Consider the following 21,659-nt stretch of genomic DNA (forward strand, 5'->3'; position numbering starts at 1 on the left):
CTAACAGTCCAGTCACAGACAATAAAAACAGAAATACTTCAGACTTTTATTGAAAAATTTAAAAAATAAAACTCATTCATAGAAATCTGCTTTTGGACATTAGAATGACAATTTGTTTACCCTTTTGCATATAAACCCTGTAGTTATGTTAAAAATGGATATGTAACAATCTCTGTTAATACAATTGAAGTTTTTTTGTTTATAAGTGTCATGGATATGTGCCTGTGTTTTAAGAAGAGGACAGCATGCCAAACTATTGCTACAGAAATTAGAAGATGCTGTTTTAAATAATTTGGACAAAGAAAACATCAACAGGTATTATAATAACTAATTACAATATATAACAATAGCATCAGCTGCTGACTAGACAAATGTAAATCAATTAAAATGTGAAGGCTAATGGACTGATTTATGTAAAAAAAAATAGAAATTATTTTTTTTTAGATATGATATACAGTAACAAACAACAATGAATGAAAAAGATATCATAATCTTGAAACACAATATAACATAGACACATCTACAGGGTAACATACAATCTTCAGAAAGGACACATAATTGTGCCTATTTTTTTCTTTGCATACACATTTGTTTATTTGTCGTGTGTACACATTTATTTTTGACTTTTGTACACACTGTTTTTAAATAAACACACAATTTCATCTCAAAATGCATCAAATCTTTTAAAGTGTGGAATTAAAATTGACAATTAGACAATAATTATATGAATTATTAATTTAGGAGTATATGTTTTAGAACCAGTTTTGAAGCAGGACAGAAGTGGACCATAGCAGTATTATTTTGTCATCTACTACACATTCCATTGACTACGAAGTATCTAGAACTGACAGCTAAGTCTGATAGATGGCTCCCATTCTTATGGTTCTCACAAATGCACCAGTATTCAAAAGAGCAGGTAGTCTTCAATAATTAGAAACATAAGATTAACACTTTGAAAAAGTTGATTCACAGAATTTTAAGAATTGATAAAATCAACTTAACTTGAATTTTTAACTGTGTGGTTTAACCAAAGTCTGCAAAGAAGCCTATGCGTGCTTCGTTGAGCGATTTAAATTTATGGCTCACTTTTATCCACAAAGTACACAAAATTGATATTCCTGAATAGTAATGAATCCACAGTAAATCCTTTAAATCAATGAAAATAAGAATCCAATGAATAATAATGAATTTATATTGTTTTCATTTTAGCTTCAGAGCCAGCTGTATCACTTCAAAAGTCAGCATCTTCAGCAGCATTTACACTATGTCATAGAAAATGCTGAGGTCAAAGCTCAAGGGACAAAGGTTACTGAGAAGTCACATGACAAGAAGAAAGGGAACAAAGATGTCAGATCTAATCTGTATTCTAGGATTGGCTTAGCTAAAGATATCAATCAAGGTATCAAGTTATGTTTTTTCATTTTATTTCATAGAACGAAATCATACTTTTTAATCATCATTTAATTAATATTTCTACACTCAGTTTAGCACATTGTTGTTTTACATTTATTTCTAACTTAACATGTACCATCACTACATTTTTTTAAATATTTGTTTTCATACTTAATCATTAGTGCTTCTAAAATAGTTGAAAAAGTTGTACATGGATAATAATTTATTTCTAAGCTAAGATTAGTTTTGTAATTTTGATAAGAAGATTGACTTTGACGATATGCCATTCCATAGTTTAAAAAATAATTAGTGTATGGACAATTTCAGCATTTTGTTTTTGGTAAATGTTGAAGAAAATATGAAAAAACTTAAGTGCCAGTCTACCTAAGAATCAGGCAGTGGTGAAAACATGACAAAAAAAAAACCCCGCCCAATTTGACATTGATTTCAGTTCATAATATGTAGTTATGCACAAAAATAACATTCATTTCCATTTTCTGTTCTGGTAATAGAAGATACAATTTGGTTGAAATGCACTAGAAATTAACAAATAAGGGGAGATAACTCTGTAATTTGCTATCATTCTAACCAATTTTCTAACGAAGTTATTTGATATTACCATACACACACAAATGAAAGACTAATACTTTTTAACTCAGAGTGATGGTTAGTATTAAATAGCATGATTAGCTCGATGGGTTTTTTCTACTCATGTTTTAATTTTTACCTAAATTGCATGATTCGTACAAATACTGGCACTTAATTGTATATTTTAAAAGTTAACCAGACTTTTAAAAATGGTAACTGATTTTGTAAGCATGTTAATGACAATCCCATTTCAGTGATGTTTCTTTCACTTTCCAAACAGTAGGTTTTTTTTAAATGTCCGCTTTGATTACTACTTTTGAATAAAAACTATTAATTACAGTTTTAAGATACAGGTTATCTATTGGTAAGAAGTTGCATGATAGATCATAAGAGAAGATGAGAGAAAGATGGCATTGTGGGAAATTGTTGAGAACTGTTTATGTTTTCCAAATTTTGTTATTTTTGTAAAAAGCTGAAAAATATCCCTATGTATAAACTTCCATTCTAAAGAAAACTAAAACAGCAGATATGAAAAACAGACAAATTATAAATAGCTTTAGCCAACAAGGTTTGCACTTCAAATTTCAAAATTTAAACTCCACAGAAATAAATCACTTTAAAAATAAAACAGTAAAATTGATACCGTTAATGTAAATATGCATTAACTCTTCTCAAAACAGCAATCTACTTGTTTCTAAGCATAAAACACATAGATAAAAAAGACAGTTTTAGTATATAGTTATTCTATAGTTGTTAAAATTTCTGTGTCATTTAGTCTCTTGTGAAGAGTGGTCTCATTGGTGATCATACCACATCTTCGTTTCTAAATATTGTATATATGTATGCTCATTGAAGAAATTTCACTGTAAGAAAAATTTCTTCATATAAAAGCAAGATTTTTGTTATGAAAACATCACACAAAATCTTAAGATGGTTATCTACATCTATTTCTCTTGTCTTCTTCCTTCTTATAATGAATTTTGACCAAGAGGATGATCATTGTACTGACATTGAGAATGAAATATCATATATCTAACATCTTTAGCAATGATCTATTATAAAACTATCTGTAACAAGCACAACTATATGCATGTCATATCACAATACTTTTTTAATGCATTTCAGCTATACATAGGTTTTCCTATATTTTCAACAGTAAACTTTCATATTTATTTTAGAGGAACATCAACAGAAATCTTGTTTGATTGACAATTGCATGAATTTTCTGAAATACAAACATGTCATTGTTTAAGTATTTTCTTGAAATATTGAAAATATCAAAATCTTAATGAATAATTATGAAATTAAAAGAAATACAGTTTTCTTGTAAATGGGAGATAATCTATGATAAAAGGGAAAAAATTCAATCATTTTAGAGTATGCATGCAAATTAAAAACAATGTCTTAATACAAAAATGATCACTACAGATGTCATTTTCTGACAACTTTTGCAGCTTTGTTTACACTGGTTTAAAAACATATAAGCCATATTTGTCTGCAGAGTTGATGCCATTTGTTTTTAATTGGATTTCTGTGCAATATCAAACATATTCTTTTGAAAGCAGTGATGAAACAACAAGATTTTAATATAATTTGAATTAGATTAAATCCAGGTCCAGAAAACATATTGTGAAAGTTAAAAAAAAATGAATATTCAACTCAGGTAGTTCATTTTTATAGAAACATGAAGAAAAAACTCTTTTTTGCTGATGCATATGATGTATGTTCCTGTTCCCAAAACTAATTAAAATTGGCATGTTTTCCTTGAATTTGGTGGAAACTAGAAATTTATGAAGTCATACATACCATCATTATTTTAGATTATACAAAAATAAGGAGATGTCATTTATGCAATTTATAATTACTATGGATTCATTTATTTTCAAGGTTAGCAATTAATTTATACAAAACTATATACATGTATTCATGACATTATGCGTTTTGCTGAAGTCTGCATTCTATATATTCTATATAGAAAAATGTACTTTGTTAAACATTTAAATTTGTGGTTCATCTATAAAAAAGAAATCCCATTGATGAAAATGAATCTACATTAAATAAAAAAAAAATTATGTCCCATTTATGGGCATTCATGTTTTCTGGTCTGTGCATCTGTTCTTTTGTCTGTTCGTTGATCTGTCTGTCCTTTCGTCCCGCTTCAGTTTTTGGTCAAGGTAGTTTTTGATGAAGTTGAAGTCCAATCAGCTTTAAACTTAGTAAACATGTGCCCAAATGGCGGGCAATGATATGATCTTTCTTATTTTAATGCCAAATTAGAGATTTTTATCCCATTTTCATGGGCCACTGAACATAGAAAATGATAGGTTGGATTGAGCATCCGTGTACTAGGTACACATTCTTGTTTGTTTGTAGACTTACAGCCAGTGGTTTTATTTTTACAGAAAGAAGCAGCAGTGAAGATGAAATAGAGATACAAGATGTCAGAAATTCTTCTACAGAAATAGATGAAACTGAATGTAAGTGAACTTAAGTCAGTCCTAATGATGAAAAGATGGAAAGAATGTGTTTCCTCCGGTATCAATTATCTTTTTTTTTCCAATTTGACTTTACCTCTGCAAAAAAAAATAATCTTATCTAATGTCATGGTAGCATGACTTTTATTCAAGAATATATATCTGGCAGTTAATGGTTTAAATTCAAATTTTAGTTTTCTCCTGATACCATATTCATATCCATAAATTCTTTTTGTGGTCTTATAATGTTTTTTGTATAAATACTCAGTATAAGATTGTATCATGTAGTTGTGAAAATATGACAAAAATATGCGAAACAAAAGACTGTGTGCTTGAATCATCCATTTGTGTTATGCAGTTCATAAAAGACTGATAATTTGTACAAAATATCTGTACAAATAATAATTTGTGCAACATAACAACTTGTACATAACATATATATATATATATCAGTTAATAAGGGAAGGGGTAGTTATCAAAGAATTATTCAAAGTCAAGCTGTAAATTTATTAATGCTTTCCTTAATCTGATTGTATTATTATTATTTGACAGTGATAATAAGAGATAGTGAAGCTGTGTCAGATGATTTGTTTAGTGTGGTATTCCATGCTCAGTCCTCCAGGAGTCCATGGAAGTATCTGTTAGTCAGTGGTGTTACAGTTTATAATCCTATACTCACAGAATTAGCTGTTTGTCTTGAGGTTTGTTTATGATTCATTGTTTTTATAGAAAGTATGACTGTTTCTTGTAATTTAAAATTCTGTTTAATTTAGAAAAAAGCTATAAATCTAAAGAACTTTACCATATTAATGAAAACAATATTAAAATTGTTTGAAGGTTTGGGGAACACTTCAGTAAACTTTTTCTTTGCTGAGACCAAATTAAATAGCAAAATTTATTTAGAAAACTTTTTTGAAAATTACTATTTTTTTAATGTTAGAAAATATTTGTTCAGATTGCCTTTTACCCCGAAATGACAGATGAATATTGTTCTTCAATAATCTCATTCTTAGTGTAATTTTTTATGAAACAATGGTATATTTTCCTTGAAAAATATTTATTGTACATTTATAAAATCAAAAAGATGTGGTTTGATAGCCAATGATGCAGCAGCCAGCAACCATATGCTGTCAACTATAATCAAAACACATACTACATACTAAGCTATAAAAGGCCTCATTAACAAATGTAAAAAAAATCCAAATGAGAAAACTAACAGTGTAATTTATGATCAAAACAAGCAAATAACAAATATGATATATGGCAACAAATAACAACCACTGAAATACAACTTCCTGGCAATGTCTATATTATTAAGATTGTTATAAGGTATTTTATTTTTCTATTTGTATTAGAATGCCAGTCTGGTAACCTGTATGTGTGGCTGGTTAGTGTGTATGATGAATGAACAGGAACATGACAGATTCTTAGAGGATCATGGGAAAACAATATGGAAGTGGAACATGAAACACCTCAATCATCTGATAGAAATCTACCTTAAACATAAATGGAACAGAACTTTGATGACATGCTTTCATATATTTCTACCAGTAATTATTTTTACTAGCTTTTCATCTTATTTATAAAATGTTTAGTAGTAACATTTCCTTTAATAAATCTTCAAATAAATATCTAATTGATTAGTGAAAAACATCAAGTTAGTACAAATACATGTATCAGTATCAGTATAAAAAATGTTCCTAAAGGAATAAAAAAGTGTAAATTATACCTTTTGTTCAAATTTAAGTGAGTAACCTCTAACTTCTGTCACTAAAATTATATTTCAAGTAAAGTTTGCAATCATATTATAATTTCATAGGTGGATCCAGGGGGGCCTGTGGGGCCCGCCCCCCCCCCCCTTTTGTGGGAAAAATTTGGTTGATTATATAGGGAATCATTGAAGCATGACTGGAGCGGGCCCCCCTTAAGTCAGTCAGCAGGCCACCCTTAGGAAAAGTTCTGGATCCGCCACTGAATTTACGTAAAGTATGGACACTTTTTAACTGAAATTCAATATGACAACAAAAAACTAATATTCCCTTTCCTTTTATTTCAGGATTGCACTATATTACCGTTCTTGAAGTTCTCAGCTGAGTTGATAGACACAAGAGATCACACACTCTGTAGGAAACATCTACAAGAGTTTAAGGAAGCTGTTTCTTTGGTATGATTGATATTTTAGTTTTTTATTTGAAAGATTATATGGTTTCTTTTATAATTACATGGAGAAGTTCTAATGATTCGGTAATAATTTAACCTTACTGATTTAAAATGAGAGTAATGGTAGGTGTGCCACGGTACATTTACTTCAAACAACTTTTTTGTGTTATATAGATATAGGAAGATGTGGTGTTGGTGCCAATGATATAACTCTCCATCCAAATAACAATTTATAAAAGTAAACCATTATAAGTCAATGTACGGCCTTCAACACAGAGCCTTGCTCACACTGAACAAAAAGCTATAAAGGGCCACAAAATTACTAGTGTAAAATCATTCAAACAGGAAAACCAACGGTCTAATCTATATAAAAAACGAAAAACTAGAAACACGTAAAAATTACAAAAACAAACAACAACTACTGTACATCAGATTATATGTTGTAATTGTTTTGGTAAGGAAAAGGAGTTATGTTATATTTTTTACTGTGGTTGTCAATGTTTTCCTGAGTTATCAGCAGCCAAACATTTTAGAAAATTGAAGCTAAGTTTAGGTTCTTCTTTGATTTTTAACAATAATTGACAAAGGGATATAACTTTTATTCAAAATATTCATCTCTTTTTTTTGAATTGATAAATTGCAGTATGAAATTAATCTTTACCCTTCAGTGCTCACAACCATCTTATGACCTTGAGGGTTGAAGGAAAACATAAATATTCATGATATTCAGTTATTTATATTAACAGGCAGCCTCCTCAGACGTAACTGATTATCAGCAGAAGACAGTTTTACATGATTCTGATTGGATACAACAAACAACATACAAGATATTACTTCACCATTTTACACATACAATTAATCTGTATGACTTACATCAGCTTCTGAGAATTCTTGACACGGAAAGTGCTGTTTTGTTGTTTAAATTTGATGGTAACTATTTTTAGTTGTAAAGAGTCTTTTTCATTTTTAGCCATGGCGTTGTCAGTTTGTTTTAGATTTATGAGTTTGACTGTCCCTTTGGTATCTTTCTTCCCTATTTTATATATATTGAAGATTTAATGATGTTAATTTTTATGGTCAGAGAAAGTTGTATTAGGTATTCCAAATATAAAAAAAAATAGATATTCCTAATATAAAAAATAATCATTTTCTTGTAAACACGAGTGCATGCAATTAAAAAATAACAATTTTAAGATAAAATAATCCCCAATTACTTATACTGTTGTACAATTTGTTTAGTTCCAGATTTTGGAAAACTTTCTAGACTTCTAAATATAGCAGTGAATAACCAGGTCTTAGATGTAAACTTTCCACAGCTGATATCATCTAAGGACCAATTTGATACTGAATGCCAACGTGTTGTCATGGTGATGATACAAAGGGGTTTATTCCAGGCTGCCAGGGATTTATCCACAGCAGCTAAACTTAGCTCTGATCATGTGACTCTGTCTGAGGTTAGTTTGTTTAGTTATGATGTTGTTGTTAATGTTGTTTTTTACTATTTAAAAAAAAGGTAAAGTAACAGGGAAATACACTGGGTATAATGTTTGTTTACACTGCTATTTTACAATCACTTTGTCATGCAGTTTCTTCAGCAAAGATTTTTTCAAAAACTACTAAAAAAGGGTGACCATATATTTCTTAAGCAGCTTATCTGTAATGTTTTGTAAAGTGTAAGCACTTTGGGATCGTACAGATTCCAACTTTCTTTGTGCCTATACTTTGATCATATTAATTTGTTGAATGATCTTAAAAGAATTGTCACAATTGTTTCTTATACTGCTGACTCTATATTTGGTCACCATGCAGCTCAAAAGTGATGGAATATGATGTGTGTGCATTTCAGATCTTACAAACCACTACATCTTCCCATTTTCTGATATATTGAATTACAAGTGGGGATATAGCAGTACTTTATTGACATGAAAAAGTATGCATTCTTGTTTAATTCTAAATTCAGTTATTATACCTTTTACCACTTCTTTTATGGTTAAATTGTATTCATATCATAATGAAGCAATAAAAGAAACCCTGTATTTATTAGATAATTACATTATTGATTTTAGGTGAAAAACAAGAAACAGCAACTACAAAAATCCTCAGTGTGGATGTCAGCAACTGCTAGAAATAAGTTTTGGTTGCAATGTTCAGAAATATTCAAAAAGAACAAGGCAGAGAGCATCATATCCCAGTTTTACAAGGCATGTTACTTACAATCATCTAATAGTTCTTCTGCATGTAATATCAAAAATTGACTGCCTATCAAGTTTTTGGTTGATGAATAGAAATAAAAGTTTTGAGATTAAAATATAGTTAAACAAAGAAAAATCTCTTAGCTAATTGAAAATTCTTAGTTATCTGAACTTTTAAGTGTTGTTGAGATATTTGACATCAATATAACTGTTTTACTTATTTTTTGTTATCTAGGAAGAAGCAGAAAAAGTAGAAGACTTTTTAGAGAAGTCCTTTCTGTATCAGCTATGTTTAGATCATTTAGAAAGCTGTAAGGATCCTCCACCTTATGAAGAATTATACAGACAAATGTGGATGTGTCGCATCCAATATAAAACTAAACAAAAGGTATGGTGTTTTGTTAGAATGAAAATTACTTTAGCTATAGATCTACAGCTTCAATAAGGAAAAAACTTTAAAGAACGGATTGGGTTCATATGAATAACAACCAATCTTAAATCAAGAAGGATTATGCTATTTTCTAGTGAACATCAGTTAGAATAGCATCTCTAAATGGAAAACAGTCATGTGAGCATAAAATTGTTAACAGGAAAATAAAAGTCATAAGTACTTGTGATTTTGAATATTATAACTGCAAATTTGCAAAATAAAATGCAGTCATAGAATAAGATTTCAGTTGAATTTTTCTTATATTTATTGTTAGATGACTATTTTTGTAATGATCTTGGGCACTGTTTAAATACAACTGACTTTCAATTTTGATTCTAACCTCAATCAGGTGCACCCCATAAACCAAGACCAGACAAGACAAGACAATTTTTTACTTAGTCTCACCTCATCACTTTATAAAATATACAAATAGTTAATAAAATAACATCTAAAAACATACAAGAGCCACTCAAAAAAGAGTTATGAGAGACATTACCATAAGAATTAAAACATGGCTTTGTTGACAAAGAGAAAGGACATCATATTAATATTTCTATATATAATTTGTACAAAAATTCAATAATACATTATATATCTCCATGAAAATATTACGTGATTAAATGTTTTATTTTACCTAGGGTACTTTGCCAATAGTTGAAGACATAGATGATGTTTTCCAAAGTACAGACATCATTAAACAACACCACAGTAAGAAAGACCTTTTATGTTTTGGTAAACTTCCACAAAAGTCAGAAATAGATTCAAGTTTGAATATAAAGGTAAGTTTGATAAACTAATCTATGGAAAACTATTCATTTAAGATTGAAATTTATATATTATATAACTTGATATATTTAAAAATTGAATGCTTCATTGGGGTGTGAAAGCGTTGACTGAAGTACATTTTATTTGAAGCAGGGAAAGGCTAAATTCCAAAATTGCGTGCATGGTCAATGCTTTTACAACCCTATGAAGTTACAAAAAGGAGCATTCAAGACTTAAAATTACATTTTTAGCTAGGATTATGAAAAAACGATTTTTGTCAAGTTTTGATTTAATTAACCTACCTATATGGACTTTATTGTGGGACCTTATGTCATCATGAATGATAAATTTTTATTGTATATTGAAGTTGTTTAAGGAAAAACGTTAGCCAATCAGAATTACCTATTATAATGAAACATACACCTAATGTAAGTATATACAGATAAACTGCATCAGAACAGTACAGTCTTACTAAAAAAGCATAAAGATTAAAAACTATGGACACACACACATGAACCCTATGAAACACTTTTAATTAAAACTTGAAACAAATAAGACAGCTATTGGTTAGCTGAAGTTGCACACTTCAAATACTACACTCTCAATTGAACTGTTTATGCCAGAACCTCAAATTTATATCAAAGTTTAAGTTTAAATTTTTTTTTTGTGTTATTCATTGTTTATATGATGCTCAACTGATTAAAATGCTTGCCTTTTTTTACTAAGTCTTATGGATTTGAAATCAGGATTAGACAAAAAATGTCCAGCTGGCTAAAATACTTTTTGGAAGCCCTGTTGTCTTGTAATGTAATTTAAATATCAATTTACAGGAGGATACTGCTTTGAATGGGATTATGGAGGAACTTTTAGAGAATGGACAAGTTTGTGAATGTTGCCATTTATCTGCAGAGTTTAAACATTACAATAGGGATCTTACTATTATTCTGGTAAGTTAAATACACTGATGAACTTATTTTGTTAATCACTAGATATCCAGTTCTAAATATTTCTTGTGGATTGATTAGTATTTGTTGGATACCAATTTTTGTTGGTTTTAGACATTGGTCAGGATGGGGATCTTAAATCTGATGCCTCGTGTAAAGATAGTGCTGAGCTCTTTGCACGTTAAAAACCATCGAACCAACTCTTTGAAGGGTTCATAGATGGCCTGTTGCAAGGCAAAATTTCTGTACCTTTCCAATCTACCCTTATTTTCTAGTGGTAGTTCAAATTACCCTGACCATCAACCCAGATGGCCTCTTTTACAAGACCTACCGATTGTATTTATTGTTGACTTGTTCTCGTCCTGAACATGCATAAAATAATTGTCACTAGATAAGTAACAAACAATCAATCAGTCATGGGTTTCAGGGGTACAGGTATACCACAAATTCAAATGATCAACATCTGTTGACTTTGTATGCAGAGATTGGAAAAACTATGAAATCAAATATCCATGAGATGCAACTTTTCCTCAATCTACAAAATCAATGTCCACGAAAATAAATGAATCCACAGTAAGAAAAAATTGATGTTTTATTGAAAGAATCAAAAAAGGAATTGGTCTGATTGCCAATTAGACAACTATCCACCCAAATTGGAATGAAGTAGTTGTATGCAATGTTTATTTCAAGTTGTTTCATCTTTGGAGAATTAATAATTGAACCAAATGAAAAATCACACTAAATATTTGATTCATTTTCAAATTTATTTTCAGAGTTAAAAATAACTTAAATATCAACCAATTGATAGCTCCTACAATATCATAGAGGTCATCAAAATTAGCTAAAGAGAACAATGAATCTGATATGTAATTTACCAAATAATTAAATTTGCTTATTTTATTACAGACATGTATCAGGTTAGCTTTAGGGGAGGTCAGTATTAGAGAGAATATGGACATGGATATGGTCAATCTAGTGAGTGGAGGTCCAGGGAAGTTACACAGAGCCTCTGTATCAATGCCTGCAATGCTCACCAAATCTTCAAGCAGTGGTAGTTAGTTGTTTTCTTTGAGTACTATTATTGTAATTAAGGGTGTTCTCTCCTCTTGTTTTGAAATTTTTGCCAGATATTTGGAATTCTTTGGTTTTATCAATAAGGTGCCATTACAAAATTTGAACACTGACCCCTACCACTTTTATTTTTATAAGTTTAGAACTAAGGATTTTAAAAGCCATATTTATAAATCTTATAAAATCTTTGTATTTTTTCATCGTTTTTAAACGAAAAGGGTGCCAATGTTAAATGTTTGAAAACTCTAGAGAGAATTATTTCTCGCCAATTTTTTAATGGCTTATATTTCAAATCCTTCATTTTTTCCTCCTTTTTAGTTCTTTCATTCATATAATATCAATTTATTTCAGTGTTTTAAAAAGCTTGTTATTTTAAAACAGAGTAGCGAACATCCTTAATCTCTGAAGTCAACCAATTAAAATAGTAGATTGATTGTTTCAAGCACTAGTTTTTGTCCCCATGTGTTTTTCTATGACTGAAAGGTCTTAACTGTCTTTTGTCATTTTCTGTTAAAAAAATTAAATGTTTTCCTATTAAGCCATTTGCAATTTCAACCTATCATCCTAAGTGAAATATATCCATCTTATTGGGCATACAAGGTGTCACTTTACTTTGAAAATGCTTAGACAAACCAGCATCTCTGTTATTTCTATATATTCAAAGGACAAGGTTCACTTAGGTCTAATAAAGGCGATGTAATAATACAATTTCAAAATGTCCATAACTTGATTCTTAAATGGATCTATTTCAAAGGCCTTATTTTTTTGGTTAAAATGAATTTCATCACAAGATTACATTTTTTGCTTCAAAATCAGCATATTATGGACATATTGTCAGAATACTCTGATTATGTGCATTTTACAGACCTCAAACAAAATTGACATTACAACACAAAATTATTTCTATGTAAAATTTACAGCATTATGGTCTGATTAAAAAAAAAACATAAAAACCTTAGGGCCAATTTTATTTTTTTGTGAACTAACTCCATTGTCGATATGCTTTTGTAGAACTTGATAGAATTTTTTTTTAATTTTAATTTATAGATTTAATGGTTCCCATGGGACCAGTTACATACAGCTGTTTTGGAATAGAGATGGAGAAGGTTGTTGTAACCATTGAAACTTTATGTTCTCACTGTAACCATGGAAACCAGTTTTGCAAGCAAATCATTAATTGTTTCATCATTTCTTTGGTATGTATAATTTGACAGGACATACAGGACATTTCGTTCAATATTTTGTAATGATTCAATATATTTATTATATTCTGATTTGAAAAGTTCTATAATATTTGTGGATTTTCAAAAATAACAAAAAAAATTTATTGTGCCATTATTTTATACATAGAGTTGACAAACACACAATTTTCTGTTTTATGCTATTGAGATTATTTTTTTATAGGTACTAGCTACAAGTTATGAATCTGTTGTTAACAGTGAAGCATTTGATATTTTAAGATCTTTGTTGGAAACCAATTTTCCACACAAAGTAAAACTCGCTGCTGACTTCCTTAGTAATAGTTCACTGTCACCAGCAGAGGTAAGGGACATAATAAGAATATTCATATTTATCCTTTCACAATTTTTTTTTACATATATATAAATAAATTACATAATACTGTTATTCCTACTGAGATAATTTTTATGGTTTTAAAATCAATATTGTAAATAGTTTGTGTTTTCATTTGCCTTTTGAAAAATATTTTTTTCCATTTTAGTAGAAAAACATTAGAAAGAAAAAAAAATCATTCAAAAGGATACATACTCTTGGATCATGTTTTTTTAATAATTTGGCAAAGTTTGAAGGCACAAAATACTTGTAATTTTGTGAAGCATATGTAAAAATTGCTGTAATATATATTTGTCAATGTCTGATGTATAAAAATGGGTGACCTCAAACAAAAATGCTTCTTAAAATTAAATTAGATCCACTGTTTAATAAACCTGCCAAAATTATTAAAATGTGTCGACAGATTGTAGGAACTTTTGATTTTACAAAATGTGGCGCTCTACATTAAGAATACTGCTGGAAATTGAATGAGATCCATCACTTTCGCAAAAATTTGCAAAAAATGATTAAATATGTATAAATAAGTTGCACATCGCCAATGAATATACAAATATTCTAAAAAGTTTAAAAGCTCTGGCTTAAAAACTTAGATTTGAATACACAAAGGAAGTATCCTGCCCTTTCATCATATGCATGAGTGAAATTCACCATATTGTTAGCCAGGTTTGCTTTTTGGAACCCAGCCTAAAATTAGATGAAATAAAATTATTATAAAAATGTGAATATTAGGAGCAAAAAAAATTATACATTAATCTGCTCTTATTGTTGTTGTCTCTTTGACATTTTCCCGATTTCAATTCTCGTTTTTATTATACGCCCGGGACGGGACGTATTATGGTATACCGTTGCCTGTCAGTCCGTCCGTCCCTCCGTCGTCCACACTTCGGACAATAACTCAAAAACACCTTCACCAAATTCCATGAAACTTAAGTGAATTGTTTATATCTATTGACATAAGCTCTCTTTTGTTTTTTTTTATTTCAGATTTTAAGTTTTGGATTTATGGGGCTTTATTCATGAAAAAAAGGGGGGATTTTTAACACTTCGGACAATAACTCAAAAACGCCTCCACCAATTTCCATGAAACTTTGGTGAATTGTTTATATCTATTGACGTAAGCTCCCTTTCAGTTTTTTTAATTGCAGATTTTAAGTTTTGGATTTATGGGGCTTTATTCATGAAAAATAGGGGGGATTTTCAACACTTCGGACAATAACTCAAAAAGGCTTTTACCAATGTCCATGAAACTTTGGTAAATTGTTTATATCTATTGACGTAAAGTCCTTTTCGGTTTTTTTTAATTTCAGATTTTAAGTTTTGGATTTATGGGGCTTTTTTCATAAAAAAGGGGTGATTTTCAACACTTCGGACAATAACTCAAAAAGGCTTTCACCAATGTCCATGAAACTTTAGTAAATTGTTTATATCTATTGACGTAAGTTCCTTTTCCTTTTTTTTTAATTTCAGATTTTAAGTTTTGGATTTATGGGGCTTTATTCATGAAAAATAGGGGGGATTTTCAACACTTCGGACAATAACTCAAAAAGGCTTTCACCAATGTCCATGAAACTTTGGTAAATTGTTTATAGTTATTGATGTAAGCTCCCTTTCAATTTTTATAAATTTCAGATTTTAAGTTTTGGATTTATAGGGCTTTATTCATAAAAAAAGGGGGATTTTTAACACTTCAGTCAATAACTCAAAAAAGCTTTCACCAATGACCATGAAACTGTGGTGAATTGTTTATATTTATTGATGTAAGCTCTCTTTCAATTTTTATAAATTTCAGATTTTTACATTTCCGTGTTATGAATTTTTATGCTTAAAAAAGAGGGGATTTTTCAAATTTTGGGACAATAACTAACACTTTCACAAAATTTTATGTATGGATGAAAAATTAAGACAACAAACTTACTTAAATTTGAGGTAGCCTTAATAGTGCCAATTTTTTTGTGCATTTTTATTTATTATTTGGGGGGGGGGGGGGGGGTATTTGACAGGGCTCACACTATTTCTAGTTGATCATATAAATTCATTTAAAGCATAAAAGACAAGTTAAAAGAGCAACGGGTGTATTATGCGCTAAAGCGCAGCCCTTTATTGAATATGAATTTATATGAATGATATCATATTATGTTTTCTTTTATAGGTTGCTGGATTCCTGTCAGAATCATTTGTTACATCCTACAAAGTTAAACATGGTCTAATTGCAGTACAAGGTAAATATTGTATGTAGTGTTGTTGACATGTATTTTTGCATTGTTTGGCTGGTTTTGGTTTTACAATTAATTCTTTATTGTGGCTCATTATAGAGGATTTTTAAGATGAATCAAGGGTTGTGAGCAAGATTGTATGTATAGATCTCTCTGAGTCTGTTATTCTGAACTACCCTCCAGGGCAGTGAGGGTACAGTATAGTTATATGTCTTATAATATCTAGCTATATAGTAACTATGAAATATGAACCTTGCCTTAAAATTTAAGGTACTAATTTATGAAAATATTCAATTTAAGGTTTTGAATTATCTCTCTTCAAATGATTATGTCTGTTGTTGTTGTGTAACAGAGATTTCTTTATACCAAAATCTAAAATACTCAATACATTTAGCTTAAATAGGTGATTGTGAAAATTTAAAGGGGGATAATAATTTCTTTAAAAAAAGGGTGAAATGCTTATATCAGATTATCTCCCATTGAAAACGGTTGACAACTAACTTCACATAATTTACTGTATTACATGCTTTGATTTATATTTATGTTTCTTACTTTTAAAAAGGAGAGGTGAAGTATTAAAACTTAATTTGGAAAGCAATTCAGAATTCATTATTCATAATATTGCAATACATATGTATATCAATTATAAGCAGCATGATGGTAACCATGCATTAGAGTTGCCATCTACCACTAAAATAAAAAAAATACCAGAGAGAACTACAATAGTTCTTGCGTTAGTTTAAAAACATGTAATTGACGAAGATTGAGTCATTAAGATAGAGAATGTGTGTAAGGGGAACATGTCAATCCTTTATAAGCTATATATAAGGATATTTTTGGTGCAAAAAGTTATATAGGAAACTCTTCAATAGATATAAGAAGATGTGGTATGACTGCCAATGATACAACTCTCCAACAAAATATAAAAATAAACCATTATAGGCGTAAGGTCTTTAACACAGAGCCTAGGCTCACACCAAACAGTAAGCTATAAAAGGCCCCTAAAATTAATGGTCTAATCTATATAAAAAACAAGAAACAACAAACACTTATGAACCACATCAACAAACAATAAATACTGAGCATCAGATTATGAACCACATCAACAAACAATAAATACTGAGCATCAGATTATGAACCACATCAACAAACAATAAATACTGAGCATCAGATTATGAACCACATCAACAAACAATAAATACTGAGCATCAGATTATGAACCACATCAACAAACAATAAATACTGAGCATCAGATTATGAACCACATCAACAAACAATAAATACTGAGCATCAGATTATGAACCACATCAACAAACAATAAATACTGAGCATCAGATTATGAACCACATCAACAAACAATAAATACTGAGCATCAGATTATGAACCACATCAACAAACAATAAATACTGAGCATCAGATTATGAACCACATCAACAAACAATAAATACTGAGCATCAGATTACTGACTTTGGAAAAGTGCAAACAATTTCTAGCAAGTTTAAATGTTTTAATTGTACCAAACCTTCACCCTTATCTGGAACAAAAGTGTAACATCATTACACATAAAGACTAGTTGTAGTCATTAGTATACTTATGTACATCCTAAAAAGATTTTTTCAAATATCTCTTTACACAGCTATGAACTTGAGAAACTGGATGTACCACAAAAATTATGCAAGACCAGATTTACAAATGAGGCATCTTGGTGTTTTTGCCTAATATCTATAAGAAAAATAATCATCAGATCTACAAATAATGTCTTCTGGACAAAATCTTCAGTTCACTCCTTATTGGTAATGTTGTTTTTTAGATTATTTACCAATTTTTATGCCCCACCTACGATAGAAGAGGGGCATTATGTTTTCTTGTCTGTGGGTCTGTTCCTCCTTTAGTCCGTCTCGCTTGAGGTTTAAGTTTTTGGTCAAGGTAATTTTAGATGAAGTTCAATTCCAATCAACTTGCAACTTAGTTCATGATATGATCTTTCTAATTTTATTGCCGAATTAGATTTTTGATCCCTTTTCAAATGATATGTGAGTGGGGCATCCATGTACTTGGAACACATTCTTGTTCTTAGCTTGAAAACTTTTATAGGTAGATAACCACTCTAAAAAGAAAAGTTGATCAGCAAGACTACTAGATCACAAATAAGTTGACATAGCTGTAGTCTTCAGTTCTTGTCCACTAGTCCCCACTGGCTGCATGGTCTAAGTTGTCTCAACAACTGCAGACCTAGCCTGTCAAGACTGAAGTTATTGGTTCAAAACTGCATATGGCAGGTGCAGTTAATCTTTATTGAAGAGGATTGTCAGGTTTTCTGCAAAAAGTTTTTGTTCTATCTGGGCATCTGAGTTCCTCAACCAATAAAAACTAACCACCACCAAGAAATTGCCATTAGTTCTAGATCTGAAAGAAGGGTTAAATCAATCGATCAATCTCACTTTAAAATGACAATTTTCAATAGTATTGTACGTTTTTTGCTTGTTATTCTAAAACTATATAAGATAGACAATTTTAATTACAAAAATGATCAACAAGACAATTTCTACAAATAAAGAAAATTACCAACATTGTTAGTACACTCTTTATAAGAGTGATTGCCTATAAATGAAAAAAAAAATTGGCATAAACTTTTAAGATACAGAAAAACTGCTAATAGAAAAATCAGCAGTACCAGATCAACAAATAGATATTATGGCACCCACAGTCAGAATTCAGAATTTATACTTGAGTATTGTGAAAAGTTTTTTGGGTGCTGCCTGGTCTTATGCTTTTTTGTTTCATTCAAATTCAGAAACATTTTTCTGCTTAATAGATGTAAATTGATAATTGCAATTATAGTAATTAAATCTTCAAAGATAGAGCCTGATTTTGGTTGCACAAAAAATAGTAATGTCTTAAATATTTCCTTGTTATTTTAGTGCTGAAATCTCTGAATTATATGTGGTTTTATCAGATGATTTCAATTTTGTAAAAATACATGATTTAATCTTTTGAAAAAATGGAGATTTTATAATTATACTATTTTGCAAATATAAGATGAGAAACATGCATGCAGAATTAAAAAAAATAAATTTTGCACTTGTAATATTAGTTACTTCTTTTAAATGATCATTTCCTTCTTCACATCTAAGACGTCAACTAATTTACATGATTTTATCAAGTTTGCCAAGTGCAGACGGTCCGTAGGTGACAACAGTTTAATAACCAAACATCTAGAATATAGATTTGGTTTTATGTTTTGAACGATTTTGATGAGGATCTAAACAATAGATTTATGCTGTCTTATCTGCTGAACATGTAATATCCATCAATATATAATGTTCCTTTCTAATGTGCTTTGGCTTTTATTCGCTCATGACAATAGTGTGAAAGTAATTTTCGTTTGAAAATTGTGTCATCGAATGTGTTTTGATTATTTATTTTGATGAAGTACCATTTCATTGATATCAGAATATTTTGTCCCTCGGAGAGTTCTCAACACGTCTCCGATTTAATGGTCTTCCATTTACATAACAGAAATCGCTCGTAATAATTTCGTAGAAAAATTTGTAACACCTATTCAAATCTTACGAGAATCTTGCATCATCTTAACTGGCAAGTTTTATTACGGTTCTGAAGAAATATTTATCAGTATAATGAAATGGGTCACAACATCTTTGTATTATCTTCAATATTGATATTCAGTATTCAAAAATGGATTCACAATTTATTGCTATCGGCCTTTATTGTCGGCACTATCAATTAAAGTCCTAATGGAATTTGGCACTTTTATTGAGATGTCTGCATTTGTTAAATGCATGCTCATCAATTCATCATTTTTCTATTATGTTTGTAATAAAATGGACATCTCCGATTCATTAACTTGATATCTCGATTATTTGTGGCACAAGTTTGTCACCTTCTTATCCAAATGACTATTATAGCTCATATTGTTGTGTGAAACAGTAAAAATATAATGTCCAGAAAATTAAATGTCTGATAGATAAATGTTCAATTATAATGGAAGTAAGCATTAAATCTTTTTTGGAGAGATATCGAAAAACTATATCTTGTTTTCCATTGACTTCAAATCCTTATTTTATCATGTAGAAATTCATCATGTTCCTTTTAAAGAGTTGTTGTGATGCTGACCTAGAATCGTTTTAATACCAAACATGATGTGAATTTTGATAAATGTAATTTAGAATTGTCCATTATAATAAAATAAATTGGCAATTATAATAAAAGAAATAAGATAAATAATCTTAAAGAGAGTCAGGCAATCGAAAATTGAATTTGATAGAGCCAGGAGTATTTAAATGTGTACTTGAAAATGTGAGCAGATCGTTTTTGAAATTTATAAACTGGGTCAAATTTTATACAGAATGGTATACAAGTTATATAATGTAAATTCAGAAAGAAATGCATGCATTGATTTTTTTTAAAGACTTGATCGCTAGCAAAAGCTATTTTAGCAAAATTTTGTACCATAATGTAATTGATGGGATTCCAAAATCTGTACTAGAAATATAACTGTGATGTTTTGTATTGATAACCTGATACTGTCACATGTTTTGCATTGATAAAAATATTGCAATAATTTCTGAATTTACAGTAACAAAGTCTAGTCTCTTTAGGCTGGAAGAATGATATATATTTTTTATTACTTTAGGAAACAAGATAATTATTATGTAAATGATACAGATGAAAAGAGCAAATTAAAAAAAAAAAAGAGGAACGGGAAATGTTTATGTGACAGCAACTTAATTATAAAACAAAAACAAAAAGCAGGAAAGACATCTAAAGGTCAATAAGTATGGCTAAGTGTGAATGGTAAAGGCGGTAAAGAGGGAAAATTAATCTTTTTCAGACATCAGGATTGACCCTTTATTTTTTTGGAGGAACTCAAGATTTACACTTTAAACAGTATTCAGCAATAGATGATTAATTTTTTTGGATTCTGGATTACGCATTTATTTTTCTAGGAGTTCCAGATGATACCCTCCCCCACACCCCTCTATATATGATGAAATCCTTATAGCTGAAACATCTTAAAATGTGTGTGTGTGTGTGTGTTCGTGTTGAAAAATGAAAGCATATATATAGGAGTTGACAAAGTGAAAAAAAGTATATGTTGGTTTGTTTTTATAATTTAAAAACCAGTAATTACTTGGCTGAAATTCGTCTGCAAATTTGACTGGATAGCCTTAAGGTATAAAATGTAAATAAATTTGTAAGTGAGTGAAACCTGCTCACACTGTTATATTATATCCTTATTATTTGATTTAGATTGTTCGAGTTAGACGTTAAACTTAAGTTTGAGCAGAAGAACCTATATGCCACAAGTATTTCTCTAAACTTAAGTTTGAGCAGAAGAACCTATATGCCACAAGTATTTCTCTAAACTTAAGTTTGAGCAGAAGAACCTATATGCCACAAGTATTTCTCTAAACTTAAGTTTGAGCAGAAGAACCTATATGCCACAAGTATTTCTCTAAACTTAAGTTTGAGCAGAAGAACCTATATGCCACAACTATAACCAGTATGCTTTATAATTAATCATACTTTCAACTCAAATGCACTAGAATTTAACAAGAGATAAGCAGACTTGATTTTATGAGAACTTCATGTTTGGTTGCAGATAAAAGAGAACTAATCTTTGATGAGTCCATTGGTGGGGTTACACAGTTTATAAAGTTATGTCCTGATCCATCATTACTGGGTGATAGACTCTTAGATGCTGTTACTTCATTGTCAGTTGATCAAGACTTAATGTCACCAAAAGGTTAGTTTATCTCATTTTCTCTTTCCAATTATGTGGTGAAGACTTTTGATAAAAGCCTGAGATAAATGTGCACTTAATTTATTGAAAAATA

At 29.9% G+C, this 21,659-nt stretch overlaps 1 protein-coding gene across 1 annotated transcript in view; it reads left to right on the plus strand.

Annotated features, from left to right (window-relative positions):
* Window positions 1-21,659, plus strand: part of LOC134714402 (spatacsin-like) — a 47,420-nt gene that overhangs the window by 18,617 nt on the left and 7,144 nt on the right. The window contains exons 20-38 of the mRNA XM_063575643.1: window positions 207-315; window positions 757-916; window positions 1,210-1,399; window positions 2,321-2,344; window positions 4,383-4,457; window positions 5,007-5,155; window positions 5,810-6,004; window positions 6,511-6,618; window positions 7,361-7,544; window positions 7,854-8,068; window positions 8,681-8,815; window positions 9,042-9,194; window positions 9,875-10,015; window positions 10,832-10,948; window positions 11,852-11,999; window positions 13,064-13,212; window positions 13,421-13,558; window positions 15,738-15,807; window positions 21,425-21,568. Coding sequence (XP_063431713.1) covers window positions 207-315; window positions 757-916; window positions 1,210-1,399; window positions 2,321-2,344; window positions 4,383-4,457; window positions 5,007-5,155; window positions 5,810-6,004; window positions 6,511-6,618; window positions 7,361-7,544; window positions 7,854-8,068; window positions 8,681-8,815; window positions 9,042-9,194; window positions 9,875-10,015; window positions 10,832-10,948; window positions 11,852-11,999; window positions 13,064-13,212; window positions 13,421-13,558; window positions 15,738-15,807; window positions 21,425-21,568 — 2,604 coding nt within the window. The remainder of the gene's footprint in view (window positions 1-206; window positions 316-756; window positions 917-1,209; window positions 1,400-2,320; window positions 2,345-4,382; window positions 4,458-5,006; window positions 5,156-5,809; window positions 6,005-6,510; window positions 6,619-7,360; window positions 7,545-7,853; window positions 8,069-8,680; window positions 8,816-9,041; window positions 9,195-9,874; window positions 10,016-10,831; window positions 10,949-11,851; window positions 12,000-13,063; window positions 13,213-13,420; window positions 13,559-15,737; window positions 15,808-21,424; window positions 21,569-21,659) is intronic.

Source organism: Mytilus trossulus, chromosome 4 (genome assembly GCF_036588685.1).
Source record: "Mytilus trossulus isolate FHL-02 chromosome 4, PNRI_Mtr1.1.1.hap1, whole genome shotgun sequence".
NCBI classification, from domain to species: Eukaryota; Metazoa; Mollusca; class Bivalvia; order Mytilida; family Mytilidae; genus Mytilus; species Mytilus trossulus.